This window comes from Podarcis cretensis (assembly GCF_951804945.1).
Source record: "Podarcis cretensis genome assembly, chromosome: 6".
Taxonomy (NCBI): domain Eukaryota; kingdom Metazoa; phylum Chordata; class Lepidosauria; order Squamata; family Lacertidae; genus Podarcis; species Podarcis cretensis.
Genome location: NC_137175.1, coordinates 28,218,489 through 28,237,958, shown reverse-complemented (window position 1 = coordinate 28,237,958; position 19,470 = coordinate 28,218,489). Strand labels below are relative to the sequence as shown.

Sequence of the window (19,470 nt, the reverse complement as noted above, 5' to 3'; positions counted from 1 at the left end):
GAGGGCTCAAAATGGCCATGTGTGCTAGTTTACTAAAGACAGTCCTCTGCTTGAAGAGCTGTCCGGTTTAAAGATAAAAGAGCTTTAAGGAAGGAGGGCAAGGGAGAAACAACTTTCAGCACCCGCACAACAGACCGACCAAGCAACACAGGTCATCGTCTCCCCACGGTGGTGAGATATATTGTATTTCTCTTTTTAACACAGCAACTATTCCTGAATTTGTACCTATACAGTACATAGTAATTAGCATGTGCCAATATCTGCCCTTTTGTGGGTGTTGGTGGGTGGGTGGGTGTGATCCATTTCCTCTTTTTTTGCAATATGTAATTAGCTGCATTATGTAGGAGGGAGACTCCTTTTTATTTATTTGTTGCTTATGTATTAATTGCTTGCCAGTAAACATAAAACATAAACGGGTACGAGTTCCCAAGAGAGCTGAAGCGACAACACAAGAAATAGTGACAAAATGACCAACAGAATAATACAGTACATGTTAGGAACATGCTGCTACTCAGCACGAAAGTGGGGAGGGGGGAGAATGAGATTTCTGGGATTTAGGTCTAACCCTTCAAGTCACACTACACCACATCCAGTGTCCTCTGCTGTTTCCAAATCTCTTCCAAAGCAAAAAACAACAACACACGTTGCCAAGGGAGATTTTCCCTGCTCCTGCCACTGCCGACGTTGGCGGACTCCCCTCCACCATCGAGAATGGAAGATTCCACCGCTGAATGAGCCTTTTCCCTGTAGCTCAAGGAGACTCTAGGCGGGCCTGTGTCGTCATCACGTCGGACGCAACGCGGCTTTCTCTTGCTCTCCCCCGCCTCCTGCTTTTGCCAGCGAAGTCGCTTTGGGCGCCTGCGCAGACGGAAAGGGCTCGCGTTGCTAAGGAGGGATAAGGCCCTTAGTTACCGCGCGTTGCTGCTGCTCCGCGGTTGGAGGGGACGGGGAAAGGATGGTGGCGACCCCGCAGGTAAGTCAACTTTTGTGGTGGCGGTGAAGAGGTGCTTCCCCCTCCCTCGGGACCATTTATGGAGGCGGAGGGTTACTTTGTAGGCACGACCCTGGCTCCCCTCACCTTGGGACCTTGTAGAAGTCCGAGCTGGTAAATTTTAGTTGCTTCCCGCCTTTCCGTAGCCAGAAAAAACCATGCTGAAAGGCGGCTTACAAACGGGGGACGGGGCGGGAATTGCATAATTACAAACACAGCAAAAGCAGGCAGGAGCAGTAAATAAAACACATCCAAAAGCATGCAACCATATTGGAAAATTCCCACATAAATCATAATAAGATCCAAAACAAATGTACAAAATAAAAATAAAAATCAGTAGCAGCAACAAAAGCCCCCTCAAACAAACATTACCCCAGTCCAAGAGTCCTCTTGAATTTGATTTTTTTAAAAATAGGATACATGGAAACCACCATCAAATCACAGATCATATCTGCGCCTAACAGACTGAATTATACAGAACCAGAGAATTGTAGAGTTGTAAGCAACCCTGAGGATCATCTAGTCCAATCTCCTGCAGTGCAGGAATAGATCCCACACTTTGTGGTGCAGCAAACTTGCAATATTTTTATACTGATTCCCCCCCCCAACCCCCCCCCCCTACTATTAAAAACATGACATCTGTAACATGTCAGCCAACACCAGAAACATTGTGGCACGGTCTGAGGATACAGATGTAATGTGATTTGATGGTGGTTTGAGGGAGAGGCTCCTGTTCAAGAATCTGTAAGGATCTGTGCCCCCTAGGGCTAGATCCAATGGGTAATGCTGTTAATGTGAGTTTTGAGGTGCTGGTTACGCTGAGTTTTGAGGTGCCTGTGACAACAGACGTCATAGTGGTTTTGGTGGCATTCTGTATAAAACCTATGTGAAAAATCTGCCCAATGCCTCAGATCCATGTTTTCGTGCCATGGCTGTGTCAGAAATCACCAGCTACATCATGATTCTTCATGCTTCAGCCTCTGGAGAGGGCGATTCTATAATGGGATTAAGATAAACTTTTGTAAAAATGCAATTTCAGGCAGATTGTTTTTTTTAATTACTAGATGCAACTCCTGCTTGCTTCCAAATCTACTTACTGTATTTCTGTTCCTCAGTGCCAAATCATAGACTTACTGATAGAATTACCCTCATTTTTCGAACTACAAATGCTTAGGAAATCTCAGCACTGCAAGCTTGTAATGATTTTATGCCAGCTTATTCACTGCTATAGCTCTCCCAAAAGAGTCCTGGGAACTAGCCCTTGGAGAGAGTGTGTAGTAATATAGCTCAAGAACAAGAGATTCTGGCCTACTATTTTATTGTCCCAATTGCTGGAACAGGGTGGCTTTGCTTTCTAGAACTCTTAGATCCACCAGCTGTAGCCTGACACAAAAGTCATAGCTAAGAACCAAACAAAGCTGACATACCGCTCCAAAATACACTTGTCGCCCCAAGCTTTCTTCATTTTCACTAGCATTCTTTTTGGCAGGTTCGGGCATTTGGAAAGTTGGAAGTCAAAAATCCTTGCAAAGAACCCAGATTTTCTTTCTTTCCACCGTGCTAGATCAATCAATAAAACATAATGTTATTTGGTTAATTGTGGGTATTCATTAATTCTACATTAATCTGGGAAGGTTTCTTAGAATTTCTGAATAATGATAACACTTTTTCATTTTGCTTTGTTTTTTGTTTATTTGCCTGTGCTCTTTCATTTTTGAGGTAACTATGGAGGGAGAACTTCGTAATATAATCGTCTTCAATGCTTCTAAAAAGGAAATTTTTACTATGAACAATGGTTATAGGATTCTACAAAAAAAGCTTCGAAGCAACTGGAAGATACAGAGGTGAGTGGAGTATGTATTGTTTTCTTTTTTTCTGATCTGTGTTAGCTTCCTGCTTTTTACTACTGCTGTTCTGAGAGGAGAAGGCGAGCCATCTTTTGTTTCTAGACCAGCATTGAAGTTTGATGAAGGCATAAAATTGCTTGAAAGTACCCAGTACAATGGCTGCCCCATAACAGTTAAATTTTTGCTCTCCTCGTATCTTGTACAATATCTGTATATCTGATTGCAGATTTTAAACAAGCTTATTTTGTTAGTGTAGGATATTGGCAGAGTGTGGGTTTCATAGTCTTTCATTCAAGCCTTACCTTGGGAGGTGGGACCGATTCGGATGGTCTGCCCCCGCCACTTAATGGATCCAAATGGTTTCCAGAGAGTGGTAGGGGATGCTTTATCCCATGTTGATGGCCTTTCAGCCGATTCCCTGGTGGCCCATTGGAATGTGGAGTTAACCAGGGCTATTGACTGTTTGGCTCCGAAGCGCCCTCTCTGATTGCATGGAGCCCGGACAGGCCCGTGGTTTTCCACGGATCTGAGGGCAATGAAACAATCGTTGAGACGGCTAGAGCGCCGGTGGCGGATAACTCATTCCGAATCTGACCGGACACAGGTTAGAGCTCAACGTCGAGCCTACCAAGTGGCGATAGCGACGGCAAAGAAGAATTTCTTCGCCGCCTCTATTGCATCTGCAGAAAACAGCAGCAGGAGACTTTTTCAGGTGGTTCACAATTTAGCGGAACCACCTGTGACATAGGGGCCCAGTACGGGCCACATGATCTCCTGCAATGATTTTGCAAAGTTTTTTGCAGATAAAATCGCTCAGATTTGGCAAGAAGTAGACTCCACCGTGGGAGCAGGGCCAGGGCGGGAGAGTGCTAGAGTCCTGTCTGGTCAAGTTCTGTGGGATCAATTCCAATCTCTTACCTCCGAAGATGTGGACAGGCTGCTTGGACGAGTGAAGCCAACCACCTATCTCCTGGATCCTTGCCCATCCTGGCTTATAAAAGCTAGCCAGGAAGGACTGGGCGATGGGCTTCGTGGGGTGGTGAATGCTTCCCTCCGTGAGGGAGCCTTCCCAGACCCGCTGAAAGAGGCGGTTATTAAACCGCTTCTTAAAAAACCATCTTTAGCTGCGGCTACGATGGCCAATTATCTCCCAGTCTCAAATCTTCCATTCTTGGGCAAGGTGATTGAGCGAGTGGTTGCTGAACAACTCCAGGCATGCCTGGAAGAAGCGGACCATTTGGATCCCTTCCAGTCGGGATTCATGCCTCATCATGGGACTGAAACTGCCTTGGTCGCACTGGTTGATGATCTCCGGCGGGCTAGGGACAAAGGTGAGAGCTGTTTCCTAGTTCTGCTGGATCTCTCAGCGGCGTTTGATACCATCGACCATAACATCCTTCTGGACCGTCTTGAGGGGCTGGGAGCTGGGGGCACTGTCATACAGTGGTTCTGCTCCTTCCTGCTGGGCCGTGTTCAGAAAGTGGTGGGGGGGATGAGTGTTCAGACCCCTGGGCTCTCACTTGTGGGGTGCCTCAGGGTTGTGTCCTCTCCCCAATGCTTTTCAACATTTACCTGCAGCCACTGGGAGAGATCATCAGGAGGTTTGGGCTGGGTGTTCATCAGTATGCGGATGATACCCAGCTCTACCTCTCTTTTAAATCAGAACCAGTGAAGGCGGTGAAGGTCCTGTGTGAGTGTCTGGAGGTGGTTGGAGGATGGATGGCGGCTAACAGATTGAGGTTGAATCCTGACAAGACAGAAGTACTGTTTTTTGGGGACAGGAGGCGGGCAGATGTGGAGGATTCCCTGGTCCTGAATGGGGTAACTGTGCCCCTGAAGGACCAGGTGCACAGCCTGGGAGTCATTTTGGACTCACAGCTGTCCATGGAGGCACAGGTCAAATCTGTATCCAGGGCAGCTGTTTACCAGCTCCATCTGGTACGTAGGCTGAGACCCTATCTGCCTGCAGACTGTCTCGCCAGAGTGCTGCATGCTCTGGTTATCTCCCGCTTGGACTACTGCAATGCGCTCAACGTGGGGCTACCTTTGAAGGTGACTCGGAAACTACAACTAATCCAGAATGCGGCAGCTAGACTGGTGACTGGGAGCGGCCGCCGAGACCATATAACACCGGTCTTCAAAGACCTACATTGGCTCCCAGTATGTTTCCGAGCACAATTCAAAGTGTTGGTGCTGACCTTTAAAGCCCTAAACGGCCTCGGTCCAGTATATCTGAAGGAGCGTCTCCTCCCCCATCGTTCTGCCCGGACACTGAGGTCCAGCTCCGAGGGCCTTCTGGCGGTTCCCTCACTGCGAGAGGCCAAGTTACAGGGAACCAGGCAGAGGGCCTTCTTGGTAGTGGCGCCCGCCCTGTGGAACGCCCTCCCATCAGATGTCAAAGAGATAAACAACTACCTGACATTCAGAAGACATCTGAAGGCAGCCCTGTTCAGGGAAGTTTTTAATATGTGACATTTTAGTGTATTTTTCATCTTTGTTGGAAGCCACCCAGAGTGGCTGGGGAAACCCAGCCAGATGGGTGGGGTACAAATAATAAATTATTATTATTATTATTATTATTACCTCAACCACAGCTTTTCAAGATGGGTCTAAGCCCCTGTTCTTTAAAGCATCAGCCCTTCAACCTCATTGTGGGGATAATTGTGCAGGTGAAATGAGGCTTTTAGCTTAATATACCTATATGCATTTGGCATTAGGTCTTCGTGGTTTGTAATATATCTCCCTTGAACATTTTGATAATAGAATGAGATTTGGTAATCTTGTTCAGGACATCAGTCTTTATTTTAGGGTTGAATACCTTCTTATTTTTGTAGTCATTTTCAAAGTAGAGAAGAAAATTAAAAATACATTATAATGCAACATCTGCCTAGACAATTGAGGTATTGACCCAGCATGCATGTCACAGTAAGCCATAGTTCACCCTGAACACCGCTAAAATGGCTCTTTTCCTTCTCCCTGCTGAGAAAAAACAAAACACGATCACTGTCTTTGTGTTATGTCCAATCCTGGAATTGTGGTTTGCCAATGATATGCGTTATTGGGTAACATGTCTTCTATTAATTTGTCCATAGTTTAAAAGATGAAATAACTTCAGAGAAGCTGACTGGAGTAAAACTCTGGATTACATCAGGACCTAGGGAAAAGTTCACAGCTGCTGAAGTATGTAATTGTCTTAAATACCTCAATAACTGTTTAAAGATCTATTTACCTTTCTGATCTTGTCTAGTATTTTGATCCTGTGAACTTCTTCAGGATTCAGTGGTTCTCTTGCATCACATCTTATAGGCTTTTTGGATTCATAGAAGCAGAGCAGGATGATGCACACTCTGGCTGTCCTGTTTTGTATGATCTGGGGCAGGATTGGTGCCTTGCAAATGTGTCTGAGCCACAGTGCTGTACCCTGTATGTATGTTAGGTGGGCTGTTCACTGTTTACTAATGGATTACCTAATGCCTTGTTGGGATTTTTGCAAAGAGTGCTAGACATAGGGCAGAATTCAGTGCAGCGTTAAGGTTCACGTTCTGTCAGTGCAAGGATTTTTCCTTATGCAGTGGAACATTCTCCCCCTCTCCTCCCCTGTGCACCCCATAAATCTGTTCTACGCATTCCCCCAGTCCTCTGCAGCAAATCTGGAGACAGCGTGCAGAGGGACAATCACTAAATTATTTAGCTGAACACCGCCCTAACTGTACAATTCTAATCATGTCTACTCAGAAGTCTGTCCTGTTGGATTCAATGGGGCTTACTTTCAGGTAAGTAGTTTTAGGACTACGGCCTAAATGTAATCCACTAAAGCACTAAACATGAATGCCTATTCAGAATTGCTTAGAGCAGATTAATTATGCCATAACTTGTAAAGAGACCTTGAGTATGCACTCAAATTTAAAACACATTAGTGGACTCACAGATGAAAAACAGAAAAGAAAAGAAAGTGGACTATGAAAGACTAAAGTTAGCCCTGTTCTGCCGTATGCCAAACAGCAGGTAGTTTGTTAGCTTAAATGCCTATTTGCACTGCTTAAACTTTAACCATCTTTAGGGTTAATTTCCCCTTTGTCTTGTAAGAATAATAAGATGGGGTTTCTTTACCAAAGGGGACTTAGTATTTTGTAAGGATGTGCAAGCTGTGTTGTGTTGCTATTCTAATTTTCAAGGGTTAAATTGTGTAAAAGCAGGAAAACCTTTCATCCTGGCACTCAAGACTTTGTTGCTTTTTTCCTTTACAGTTTGAGGTTCTGAAGAAGTATCTAGAAAGTGGTGGGGATATCCTGGTGATGCTGGGAGAAGGTGGTGAATCTCGATATGACACCAACATCAACTTTTTATTGGAAGAATATGGGATCATGGTCAATAATGGTAATAACTGACTTGAGGACAAGCTTTCTTCTTTGGTCAGTCTTGAGAATGTTTGCATATCATATAGTCAGAAACCACAAACAAGTGACCCAATTTACAGCAATTTGAGTGTGCTTTATTAATTTGATATTGCTAGGTCCCAAAAGAGCTAGTGACAGAGTATGATTGTAGCTGTGCCATCTTCCCTTTTCCATGTTTGCTGATTTTGAAAATACTAAGCAAGTGAACAGTACTACGATAAATTACATCCAAGTCTGAGGGATATTTGGTATGGCGGCAGGCCTGAACTCTGTGTGAGCAGAGAGCAAGGTCCACAGAGTTTCTGTCTGTTAGGCTCTAAGTGAACATCTCTTGCTGTATTGCTGCGTACCGTTGTGCTGTGATTTTCATTTTTCTTTAAACCATTGTGTGCACTGCACATTCGAATATTCAGCAGCCCCTCCTCTCTGTGGCCTCAGTGCATGGACTGCATTCAGTGGATGCAAGAGCAGAGCAGTGCAAGGGCTTGGGGAAGGTGGATTCATGTGCGATGTAGAACTGCCTTGGCCTAAAGTGAATAGCTTGATGAATTGCTTCTGATACAGCAAAAGAGCCACTGCACCTCTTACCTTTCTTTGTGACTTCCATTTGTACTTTTGCTATGATTGTACATCTGCATCTTCTTATGGGCTGCCACAAGGAAAATATGAGAGATTTGCCAGCTTTTTAAGGACTATGGGCACATTTGCAAACAGAAACTGTTGTGGGCATCACATGCACACCTCAGCCAGGCACACACTGCAGCCAATTAATTGGCTACTATTCTTCTTTCAAGCCAAATTTTAGTAGGGTGCTGTGAGGGGCGGGTCATATGAAGTCAGAAGGTGCTTTGTTGGCAACATCAGCCTTCATACAATTAGAACCAGGATCTAGAATCCATAGCCCATACTTTGCAGCGCTGCATCTTACTGGAAAAAATATTATTTTTCATTTCTCTTAAGACTCTGTGGTGAGAAATGTGTATTATAAATACTTCCATCCTAAAGAAGCTTTGGTCTCCAATGGAGTTTTAAATCGGTAAGTATTTGATAGTGGATGGTGTGTGGGTGCATTCACATTTTATCTTGCGTAACTTAGCTATATTTTGCAACTACAAATCAGTTATTTTTGGGTTTCCATCTATAAGGGAAATAAGTAGAGCTGCTGGAAAAACAGTGTCTGGGATAATAGATGAAGACAACAGTGGAAATGATTCACAGTAAGTACCTTCTTTCCAGCCATGTTACAAATGCCATCAATGTTCATTCTGAAAAGTTATAATAAAGCATTGTGTGGGAAGTGCTCTTGAAATATGTAGAATATTCTAATTAATGCCTAAGATTTTGTATTTTGCGTCTTGAAATGCTGCTTAAGTGGAGTAATGCTACAAAATCCAAGGAAGGGAACAGTTTTGCAGTGTTCTGGATTCTTTTTTTTTTTAGGGTTTATGGACATTTTTTATACATGCTTTAAACATGTCACCACAGAAAGCAAGAAAAACAGGATTTTAATACATCGTAAAGTATAGTCCTTATAATTACTGATTTGTATCCACGATTGGAAGGGACGCAGGTGGCACTGTGGGTTAAAGCCTCAGCGCCTAGGACTTGCCGATCGAAAGGTCGGCGGTTCGAATCCCTGCGGCGGGGTGCGCTCCCGCTGCTCGGTCCCAGAGCCTGCCAACCTAGCAGTTCGAAAGCACCTCCAGGTGCAAGTAGATAAATAGGGACCGCTTACCAGCGGGAAGGTAAACGGCGTTTCCGTGTGCGGCTCTGGCTCTGGCTCTGGCCAGAGCAGCGATGTCACGCTGGCCACGTGACCCGGAAGTGTCTCCGGACAGCGCTGGCCCCTGGCCTCTTAAGTGAGATGGGCGCACAACCCCCGAGTCTGTCAAGACTGGCCCATACGGGCAGGGGTACCTTTACCTTTACCTTTATCCACTATTGGAAGGCCTCTTCCACTCACAATGCAATGGAAGAGTACTGTTTTTAAAAAGAGACACCCAAATCCCAAGAAGTTATTGCATTGTCACAAGCTCTTTTTGAAGCACAGGTTCTTTCTCAAGACTTTCTTGTGGCCTGGAGTCTATAAACTTCAGCCTTTCTCCTTCCTTATTCAGTCTGTTGCCTATACAGTATTGTAACCTCTGCTAAATTGTGGTACTGCCCCGGGAGAAGTAGAAGACTTCTGTGAATGCTTGCTGAGCAGTACAAATGCACTTTTCGTCCACTTTTGGTTCTTTGGATCTAAGCCATCACAATTTTAGAGTGTTACAAAGACAAGGTATCTTTTTTCTTTTTTTAAAGAAAAAAAAGCTCCTACCAGCAGAAGAGCATGAAGGGGTGTGGACAAAGAGAATGGTTGATTGTGTTTGACAGCATTGCAATTCTGTGAAATATAGAAAATGCTTATGACAGTCTTTGTACTATTTTGTAGGGCTCTCACTTTTGTGTATCCATTTGGTGCTACACTTAATGTGATGAAACCAGCAGTGGCTGTTCTGTCCACGGGATCTGTCTGCTTTCCTCTTAATAGACCCATCTTGGCTTTTTATCACTTTAAGGTACATAACTGCATGAGCCATCAAATACTTGTAAAACATGATATTTTGTAGCTTTGTTCATAATTTCTGTTACTTGCACATCTTGTGCAACTTTAGCAGGAAAGCATTCAGATAAAAGCTCCTTTATGTTGGAACCTTTGAAAAGAGTTGACCTATAACAGGGGTAGGGAAGCACATTGAACTGTTATTGCAGTTCCTCCCCAGTTTTATCAGTCATTAGTAATAATAATTATACCATTTCTAAAACACTTCGAAGACAAAATGCTGAAAAGTGAATAAAACTAAAGATAGGCCCTGTTGTAAATTTACATTATCATACTTTTACTTCATTTTTAGTGTAATTTACTAACTTTAAATAATGTATGGTAAATATGTTCATTTGAATTTACTTACTTATTTTCTTAGCTTATCCCAAAATATTTGGAAAAGGGAACAGCATGTTAAGCATCCATACAAATTCAACTGAGATGGAGAAAACAAGATAACTTGACATTTGTACACATAGTTTATCCCAGTTATTAAAGGCATTCCAAACAAGTATGCCTTGTTATCTTTTCTTTATTCTGCCCCAGTAGTGTCTGTGCATTCATAAACTCTATGAGCTTTTAATGCCTTCTTAGAAACATGTAATATGAGTGTATGGTGTCCTCAAAACTGAGACTTTTATTGGACAAATTAATTTGTAGTGTCCCAGCCAATTCTAGGCTGCATCAACAGAAATATATTGTCTAGATACAGGGAAGTATTAGTTTGCTCTGTTCTGCCTTGGTCAGACCCGATCAGGAGTACTGTGTCCAGTTCTGGGGACCGTGGTATAATAGGGATATTGGCAGTTTGGAACATGTGCAAGAGGATTCTGAAGAAAATAGTAGAATGTCTGTTAGGGCAGAGAAAATGATCAGAAGGAAAATCTAAAATCTGTTCAAGACACGAGGTGGAATTCAAAGAGCTACTGTAGTACTGTGCCTCCAATACCTATCCCACACAGCCAGTCTAGGAAAATACCACGGTCACCTGTCACATCTGGCTTGTGAGGTGTAGTGGACAGAGGGATCTGGCCTGTTGGTCAGACCAGATTCCCCAATCCTGCAGTAAAGTAATGCAGAATGTTAAAGAGTGTAATATAAAAAGTACACCTGGTAAGACAAAGCATTGATGTACAGTATAAGTTATTGAATGTGTTCTACTGATTTTTTCTTTGATAGAATCAAGGTGGCAAGTTAGCTGTACTAGGATCTTGTCATATGTTCAGTGACCAATATTTGGAAAAAGAAGAAAACAGCAAGATTATGGTGAGCCTCTGTTGTCAACTTCACTGCTAATACTTTAATAATGTATGCCCTCTAACGATCAGTTGAGCAGGTTTATTTGAAGCTTAGGAGTTATTCAGCAGAGTGAGCTGTCTTTTCAACCATATTAAGTTGAAGTTTTTGCTACTTTATTCTTTTGGACGCTATGGTATGTAGTCTTTTTTGCAATACAGTCGTACCTTGGTTTTCGAACAGCCTAGTTTTCAAATGTTTTGGCTCCTGAACGCCGCAACCCTGGAAGTGACTGTTCCGGTTTGCGAACTATTTTTGGAAGCCAAACATACGACGGAGTTTCCGCGGCTTCCGATTGGCTGCAGGAGCTGGTCAAGCTAGAGAAATGGAACAGAGCACTCTGCTTCATCAGCCAGATGAGATTCCATACCGGCCATGAAGGCGGTGACAGACCTCTGCAGCCAGTAGTGAAGATGATTGGGCTGGCAAAACAGAGCACTCTCTTGCTTTCACTCACCTGGAAGCAGTTCCACTTTAGAATTCCTGGTTGCCAATGGTGGCTAGGAAAGGGATGCAAGACAGGAATGGTTTAGTGTGACATCAGAATGCAGCCACCACCTCTCTTGTAATCATTTACTCTAAATAATGTTTTCTGCTTCCAGCCAATTTACCTATATGTGTCGTCTCCTAAGTGTGATTGTTTGAATATGCCAAGGAACTTCTGTTGTTGTTGTTGTTGTTGTTGTTGTTGTTGTTGTTGTTGTTGTTGTTGTTTTGCACTGTTAATCTTGATAATTCAAAGAATTCCACAATTATAACTGGGCTCTTTGGTTTCTTAGGATGTACTGTTCCAGTGGCTTACAACAAGCGACATCCATTTAAACCAGATTGATGCAGAAGATCCCGAGGTAAGGGGAACTAATTCAACATTATTTAGTGACATTAGCTTTGTATATCATAAAGTATAGCTGCCAACTTTGCTGAATTTCTATTTTTGCATCTTTTACTTTTGTCCCTGCCAAGAAGAAAGCCTTGATAAGCTGAAAGCAGGGGTAGCTGGTGCTGTGCCCTTTAGATGCAGGCTCCAACTCCCATTATCCTTGACCATTGGCCATGGGAACCGGGACTGATGTGGGTTGGGAGTTCGATAACATCTAGAGTGGACCCCATTGACTACTCTTAACTTAAAGACAAAAAGTTGAGTTGTTAATTTTTACACTTGCTCTGTAAAGTTTATTCGGTTCTATCACTGTTTCAACTTTCCAATTATCCAAACTTTAAAATTACTTAGCAGTTTGTAGTAATGTCATGTTGTGAAGAATACACTAAGATGAAAAATTAAAGTTAATTTTCTTTCCTATGATGTCTGCCATCAACAAATAGGTTTTATCATGAAAAATAAAGAGGTATCATAATATATGTGAATTTAGAAGTACGTACAGAAGATAAATTTATTTCGACCAAACTTATTTAAGAGTTTGGATTTGATATCCCGCCTTTCACTCCCTTTAAGGAGTCTCAAAGCATTCTCCTTTCCCTTCCTCCCCCACAACAAACACTCTGTGAGGTGAGTGGGGCTGAGAGACTTCAAAGAAGTGTGACTGGCCCAAGGTCACCCAGCAGCTGCATGTGGAGGAGCGGAGACGCGAACCCGGTTCCCCAGATTACGAGACTACCGCTCTTAACCACTACACCACACTGTTGAAGAAGCTTTTGAAATCCGTTTCCTATATCAAGAGATGTATATAAGTGCTCATAACTATGACGGTTAGAAAATTGGCCAAACTAAATTAAAATCCGCACTCTTAAGTGTATTGTTTCTTGGATATATGATTCAAGATGCAATTCTTTTATCATGTAGTTGTTTAGCTCACTGGAAAGGTTCCATTTTTAGTGTGAGCTGTCTCTTTGTTCACAGCAATTTCCGTGTGCTTTTCCTCCAGATATCTGATTATACGATGCTTCCAGATATAGCAACCCTGTCAGAGCGACTGCGAGTTTGCCTGCAGGAGGGAGATGAAAATCCACGAGACTTCACAACACTTTTTGACATGTCTATTTACCAGTTGGATACCACTGCACTTCCGAAAATCATCAAGTTGGTGACCTCATTTATGTTTCCCAAAACAATGGGTTGAATCCAGATTTTGTTGCCAGCAGCAGGAGTGAGGAGGCAACTTTTACCAGTTTTCCCCATCACTTTGCACCCTGTGAAACTCTGCTCCAGAGGATAGGGGGCTGGGAGAATCACCAGAAGTCACATTATACACACACACACACCCCTGATCAAAAGTTTCCTGTGTACAAAAGGAGATCTTCCATTTGCAGACAGCAAAGTCTGGATCCAAGTCAGTGTCTTTTTCTTCTTCATTTTAGTTTAATAGATTTTAGGGCCTATTCATTGCATTATTTTCATTGTTTATAGGCTCTTTGAGGACAGAGTCCTCTCAAGGTGGAGAACAAGGTGGAGAACAATAACACAAACATTAAATTACAATAAAAATACATTTTGTTAAATACTTCTTAAAAATTTAAAATATACAACAGTAGGCAGGAATATAACAAGGCAATAGAATCAGCAGCAAAGTGCATCAGGTAAAAGCCACTTGAAACAGGTAGGGTTTTTAAAGTCTTTTTGAATGCCAGGACTGAAAGGGCCACTGTGTATCCTTTGGGAGTTACAAAGAACAGAAGGCCACTACTGCAAAGACCCTATCCTTGGTGTTCGCCAATCTTAACAGTCTTAAAGGTGGCACAGAGGTAGAGCTTCTGATGCTGTTGTCTTCAAGGTTCATATGGGCAGATGCAGTCCTTCATATAACATGGCCCCAAGCTGTTCAGCATTTTTAATAATAATAATAATAATAATAATAATAATAATAATAATAATAATAATTTATTATTTATACCCCACCCATCTGGCTGGGCTTCCCAAAAGAATATTAAAATACTGTGATACATCAAACATTAAAAGCTTCCCTAAACAGGGCTGCCTTCAGATGTCTTTTAAAAGTCTAGTTCAGTATCGTACTTTGACTTGAATTTCAATATGTTATGCACCATCAGCAGGAAGGTGGTTAAATTTGGGGTTTTGCCCATGTACACTTCTAATCCTAGTTATAATTTTGGCATAGTTAAATTAATATCTATCCTGGACTCGTGGTGATAGTAAAAGTTGTTAACACATGCCAAAACTCCAAAGCAAAAAACCTTTAGCCAATGCTGCAAACTTTACACATTGTTATATGTTGCAGGTCTTATGAGCAGCTGAATGTGAAATACGAACCACTCCAACTAATTCAGCCTCAGTTTGAAACTCCGTTGCCTGCACTTCAGCCAGCTGTAAGTAACTGTCCTGGGAGAGGAAGGAAATAAGGTTACAAGCATTTATGAGTAGGGTGAACAGATGGGTCTTGGGTGATTTCAGAAACAGAAGAGGCAACACAATATATAGTGCAGGAAGAGTTCAAGGCTTGCGGGGTAGGAAGAGAGGATCAGGCAGATCATCTTGGCAGAATGACTGAACGTTTCAATGTGTGTTGAAGCAGGTCTGTGAATTGTAGGTCAGTGTTTCTCAACCTTTTTCCGACCGCGTCCTCCTTCTGACCTTGTTTCCTTCCTGTGGCCCCCCTGTCCTACTAGCAGAAAGGGTAGCTATTCAGATGTTTTGTTTGTAAATAGAACATGTTATATTTATATATATATTTATAATTTATACAAAATACATAAAAAATTATACTTTAAGTATTTCTCGATCAATGTGACCCTTGTGCTTGGTGACCAGAAACAAGCTTTTTTATATCTGGTTCTTTTGCTGTGAGGGATAACTGAAGATCACCTCTGTCCATTACGTTGAGCCGATTCTGCGTGAGGCTGAGTAACAATTGCATGCAGCAACATGCCTCCTTTCACAGTAATACTTGCACGAAGAAACAGCACCCCCCACACACTAACACTGCTGCAGCCACGCATCTTGCCTGTGACAAACGACATGTGGACAGCTTGGTGCATGCAGTAGTGGAGTGCGGAAGTGGGAGGGAGAAGGAACTGGAAGCGACTTCGCTGCAAAGTGCGGGTGGCACTCCATCCATTGGGAATCACGGTCACTTCTCTGCTCCCTCTACTTCTCTGTTTTCTCTTTTCTTCACTTCTTTGTTTTCTTTTTTCTTTTCTTGGTCACTTTTCTGTTTTCTTCACTTTTCACTTCCCCTCTGTTGCTCCCTAGTCTCATGCCATGGTGTCCCATTTATGCGTTTTTCACCTGTGGACCCCTTGGAATATCCTGGGGTGTCAGAGACCAGACTGAGGATTACAGCTCTGATGAGGAATGGTGGGAACCTCTCCCTTTTCCTGCTCCTGACCAGGATCCTGAAGCTGCCCAGGAACAGTAGAGCCGTATAGAGAATTGGTTTGCAGAGGGACATAGTTCGGAAGACAAAAGCTGGGCAGAGCTGAGTGGGGAACGGAGAAACAGAACAGGAAGAGAGTGAGATAACTGACTCCCCTTCGCTGGAAATTGTCCAGCCTCTCTCTCCAAGGGCAAAGAGAGCTGATAAGGTTACTTCGCAGAAGGCTCAGTGGTTGCAAGACCAGGTTGCCAGAAGGGGAAGTGACGAGGATGGCTCGGGGTGGAAGTAGGAGGAAAACCTAATTGGCAGCACCTTAACTTTGAGAATGGCTGTTTTTTTATTTGTCTGTGATCATTAAACACTCTTAAACTTGCAAGGGACTTTAACTGCTTTGTTCTTCTGATGCACAGCCGGGGGGGGGGGAGGAAGCCATTTCCCCGACGCCTGAAATAGAAGGGCCCAGGGGGCATATGGGCCCCGGTTGGGAAACACTGTTGTAGCTGACCAAAAGTTTATTTTTCAAAGGAAGGCAGTAAAAAATGAGGAAAAGTTTAACCCAGACATTATGTTCTGCCCATCATTCCTCAAAGTTAGAAATTCCCTACATGGACAGCCTAACTTATTTTATGTGTCCAGTCCTTGCAGCTAATCACATTTCTCTCAATTCAGGCTATGCCCTGAACACACTTTTCCAAGACCTGACATCCTGTGGTTAGGAAACAAGTAATCTGGTGCTTGCTTTCCTCTCACCAAAATGCTTAAACTGAATGTCACTGATTTTCCCAAAGTAGAAATTGGAAATGTCAAACCTGTATATGTTTTTGAAGGGGCTATAAACAGAATAGTTTACTTTCTGAGGCTTACATAGTATAAACAAGATTACAGCATGCGAGTAGTTTAATTAGAGCCTGCACCAATGCTTTTTTACTCTGAACAAGTATGGGCAGACTCAGCATGTTAAGTTTTGCCTAATCTTTACTAGGTTTTTCCACCGGCCTTCAGAGAGCTGCCTCCTCCCAGCCTGGACCTGTTTGATTTGGATGAAACTTTCTCTTCTGAGAAAGCTCGCCTTGCTCAAATAACAAACAAATGTAAGTAGTGCAAACATTTGAACTTGGGATTGCTAAACTATTTGTGGGATGGGCAGGGGAACTTTCTAGATGAAGAGCTTCTCAAACTTTTATCTTCAGGGCACACTTTAGAAAGCTGAAAATTACTGAGGTCCTCCATATTATGCATACCTTAAAATTTTTCCAAAATACTTTGCATTTTGTTAAGAAAACCAGATCTTTTAAATCTATTTCCTCATGCTAATGGAGGTACTCTAGATCAGGATAGATAATATGTGGCCCTCTGGATGTTATTGGACACCAGTTACCTCCAGCCCAGCCCCAGTGGTCAGAGATGAAGGATCCTGTGGTCTAGTAATGTGTGGCTGCATATAGGCTCTGCATCCCTTCTCTGCTTGTGGAAACCCATATAATATCTTTAAATGGTTTGGCAAATTTTGTGTGTATTATGCTACTTTTATGTCCTTATTAGGCACTGAAGATGATCTGGAATTCTATGTAAGAAAATGTGGGGACATCCTAGGGGTAACTAATAAACTACCAAAGGAGCAGCAAGATGCCAAACATATCCTGGAGCACATTTTCTTCCAAGTGGTTGAGTTCAAGAAGTTAAATCAGGTAAACTAATGGACATTTTTCTTGAAGCCCTGTCCAGTGATCATTGGGAAGGTATGAAAGCCAGATTTCTGGGAAAGCAGACTCCTTCCTTATCTCAGTGATCTATAGAGGAGGCGTCACATCAAAATTAATAATAAAATAGGACTTGAGCTTTATCTAATTGAGTATTCTGTTCCAACACCTCTTTCAGAAGAAAAAAAAGATGGGTGGAGAGAATGCTTCCTAGCTTTTTTGTGATTCTGTGTGCTCCTTATAGAAAGCAATATTAAATACCTAGTTGATAGTTGAGCATATTAGACTTTATGCTTCCTCCTTCCTTGACTGCCAGATTCCCTCCTTCATTTTAGCAGCAACCCTCGGGCAGTGTTATATGTGCACCAATGTTAATGCTAACCAGGGCTGTCTAAACCCAGAGTTTGCAATCCCATTTCTAGCTGTGACTACAAACTGGTTAGTGGTAACATTTTTATGGACATTGATAGTCAGCTATGCAAATAGGAAGAGGAATTTACATAAGAAGAGTGGGGAAGAAGTGTGTGTGTGAGCCTTCAGGGTGCTCCTAATCTGTTAAACATGGGCAAGAGTTTGGGAACATTCTATCGACCCTGGGCCATAAAGTCCAGGAGCTGAAAACCTTCAAGACCATTTAAATTTTCTTTTGGACACTGAAAATGCAAAGGAGCCTAGAGTCATTTGTATGTATTGACAAATATCCTTTTTCTTTTCTTTAAAGGAGCACGATATTGATACAAGTGAAGCTGGATTCCAGGGTGGCTTTTGAATATTTGAAAGGAAATTTGATGTCACAGGGAAGGATAATAGAACAGATTCTCTTATTTTGTTTTGGATTTTTTTCTTCAATAAACTGGCTTGCTTTGCTTCTTCCTGCCATTTTCTGTACCCTATGTTACCTTACAAATATGTAGATAGTCTAAAACGCGGAAGCGTTTTAGTGAGTGATTGCCTTATAGGCAGCAATAATTTTGATAATTTCTTATGTATGAAGCATTCCATATTTAATATTTCTGTTTATAAACAAATAAATATCACATTTTGTACAACCTAAAATTCTTGTTTCTAGCTGTCACCCTTCAGTGCATCTCTGTGTGTGGATTAATACAGTATGCATATACAGTGGGGAAGAGGCAGATAATCTTCTAGAATGTAAAAGCATGGCTATACAACAAACAGCATATACCTATAAGTAGGGTGGGTGTTGTCACAAGCTTGCTTGCTCCTTTTTACTCAAGATTTTGCACATTCTGACTAATGGCCTTGTTTGGTCTTTACTGTAGCTCCCCTGCTGCAACCATGTCCTATAAATCCTCTTGCAAGTTAGCAATTGCCTTGAAGAGGATGCTTAGGAGGGTATATTCTAAAGGCAAATGTATGTCTCCCCCCCCCCCCCCACTGTGTGTGGTTTTTCCAACCTCATCTGGGCACTTGCTCCTTTTCAGATCATTAATGTTACTCATCTGCCTTGACAGATGCATGTATTGCTGAGCTGGCAAAACTGTAAGAGTTTAGAATACTTAAAAGTAACCGTCAAAAGCCATGAGAAATGCATACAATTTTAAGAAATCAAAAGATGCGCATTCCAACTGCTGCATTTTAGCAACATAATGATATAAGTTTGCAGGGTGAATACTAAGACTTGGAAAGCTACAAAGTTGTAAACTGCATCTATAAACTCTCACTTTTAGATTTGAATCATACATGGCATCTCACCAGTATGGGTGATTTCTGATCCTCTTAAAAAAAGAAGAAGAAGAAGAAGATGCCTCTTTCAAAAGGATGCTTTGAATATGGAATTTTGCTTTGGCAATTTTGGTCAGTCAAGCCTCAGTCCCTCCTCGAGAGATAATTGAAAATATAACGGTAGTGAAACCTAAAACATAAAAGATGAAAAGAATTGTGTTCTGTTACTAAGGCTATGATCTTGAGAGTATGGCCAATTTGAAGAACACTTCACAGACTCATTCTAGAGGTTATGATCCACTTGCCATTATTACAATCCCCTGAGAATTAGTAAATAGATGTGAAGGGTGAACCGAGACTGAAGTAGGCTGGGGGAACAAGTATGTTGCAACCCACATTTTAGATGAGCACAATTTATTGACATCACACCTCAAAATATGCAATTGGGATAATGGGCTTTAGAATAACAGTTGCAATATGTTTCTTAACTTCTCTTTCTAGTGGGAACAGGCCTCTGTTTACAGTAACCACTGCAGCATGTGTAAACTTAACTTTGTATTTAAGATGGCAGTCACCCAAAGCAGAACTGCAAAAGTGTAAAATCATTTTGCCCTGTACTAAGGTGATTATTGTATGGGGAAGCCATGACAAATGAACTATGTGAAAAAGTGCTCACT

The 19,470-nt window shown here is 42.2% G+C and overlaps 1 protein-coding gene across 2 annotated transcripts; it reads left to right on the top strand.

Moving 5' to 3' along the window:
• The first annotated feature begins 817 nt into the window (after positions 1-817).
• On the top strand, positions 818-18,163 carry IFT52 (intraflagellar transport 52). 2 transcript variants are annotated; one of them, XM_079980656.1, is made up of 14 exons: positions 818-973; positions 2,711-2,835; positions 5,931-6,018; positions 7,086-7,215; positions 8,196-8,271; positions 8,381-8,452; positions 9,670-9,796; positions 11,002-11,088; positions 11,898-11,966; positions 13,002-13,156; positions 14,313-14,400; positions 16,390-16,498; positions 16,950-17,095; positions 17,829-18,163. In XM_079980656.1, the coding sequence occupies exons 1-14, from the start codon at positions 956-958 to the stop codon at positions 17,874-17,876; spliced, it is 1,338 nt and encodes a 445-aa protein (XP_079836782.1). In that variant the 5' UTR covers positions 818-955; the 3' UTR covers positions 17,877-18,163. The 2 variants fall into 2 exon arrangements, with proteins under 2 accessions (XP_079836782.1, XP_079836783.1); XM_079980657.1 differs by lacking the exons at positions 818-973; positions 2,711-2,835; positions 5,931-6,018; ... (1 more) ...; positions 8,196-8,271; positions 9,670-9,796.
• Positions 18,164-19,470: the final 1,307 nt, after the last annotated feature.

Bases quoted from the DNA above. Each gene is read 5' to 3' on its own strand.
- IFT52 (XM_079980656.1), top strand. The intron at 13,157-14,312 runs GTTGGTGACCTC...TATATGTTGCAG, and splicing joins GCACTTCCGAAAATCATCAA to GTCTTATGAGCAGCTGAATG. The intron at 16,499-16,949 runs GTAAGTAGTGCA...TGTCCTTATTAG, and splicing joins TGCTCAAATAACAAACAAAT to GCACTGAAGATGATCTGGAA.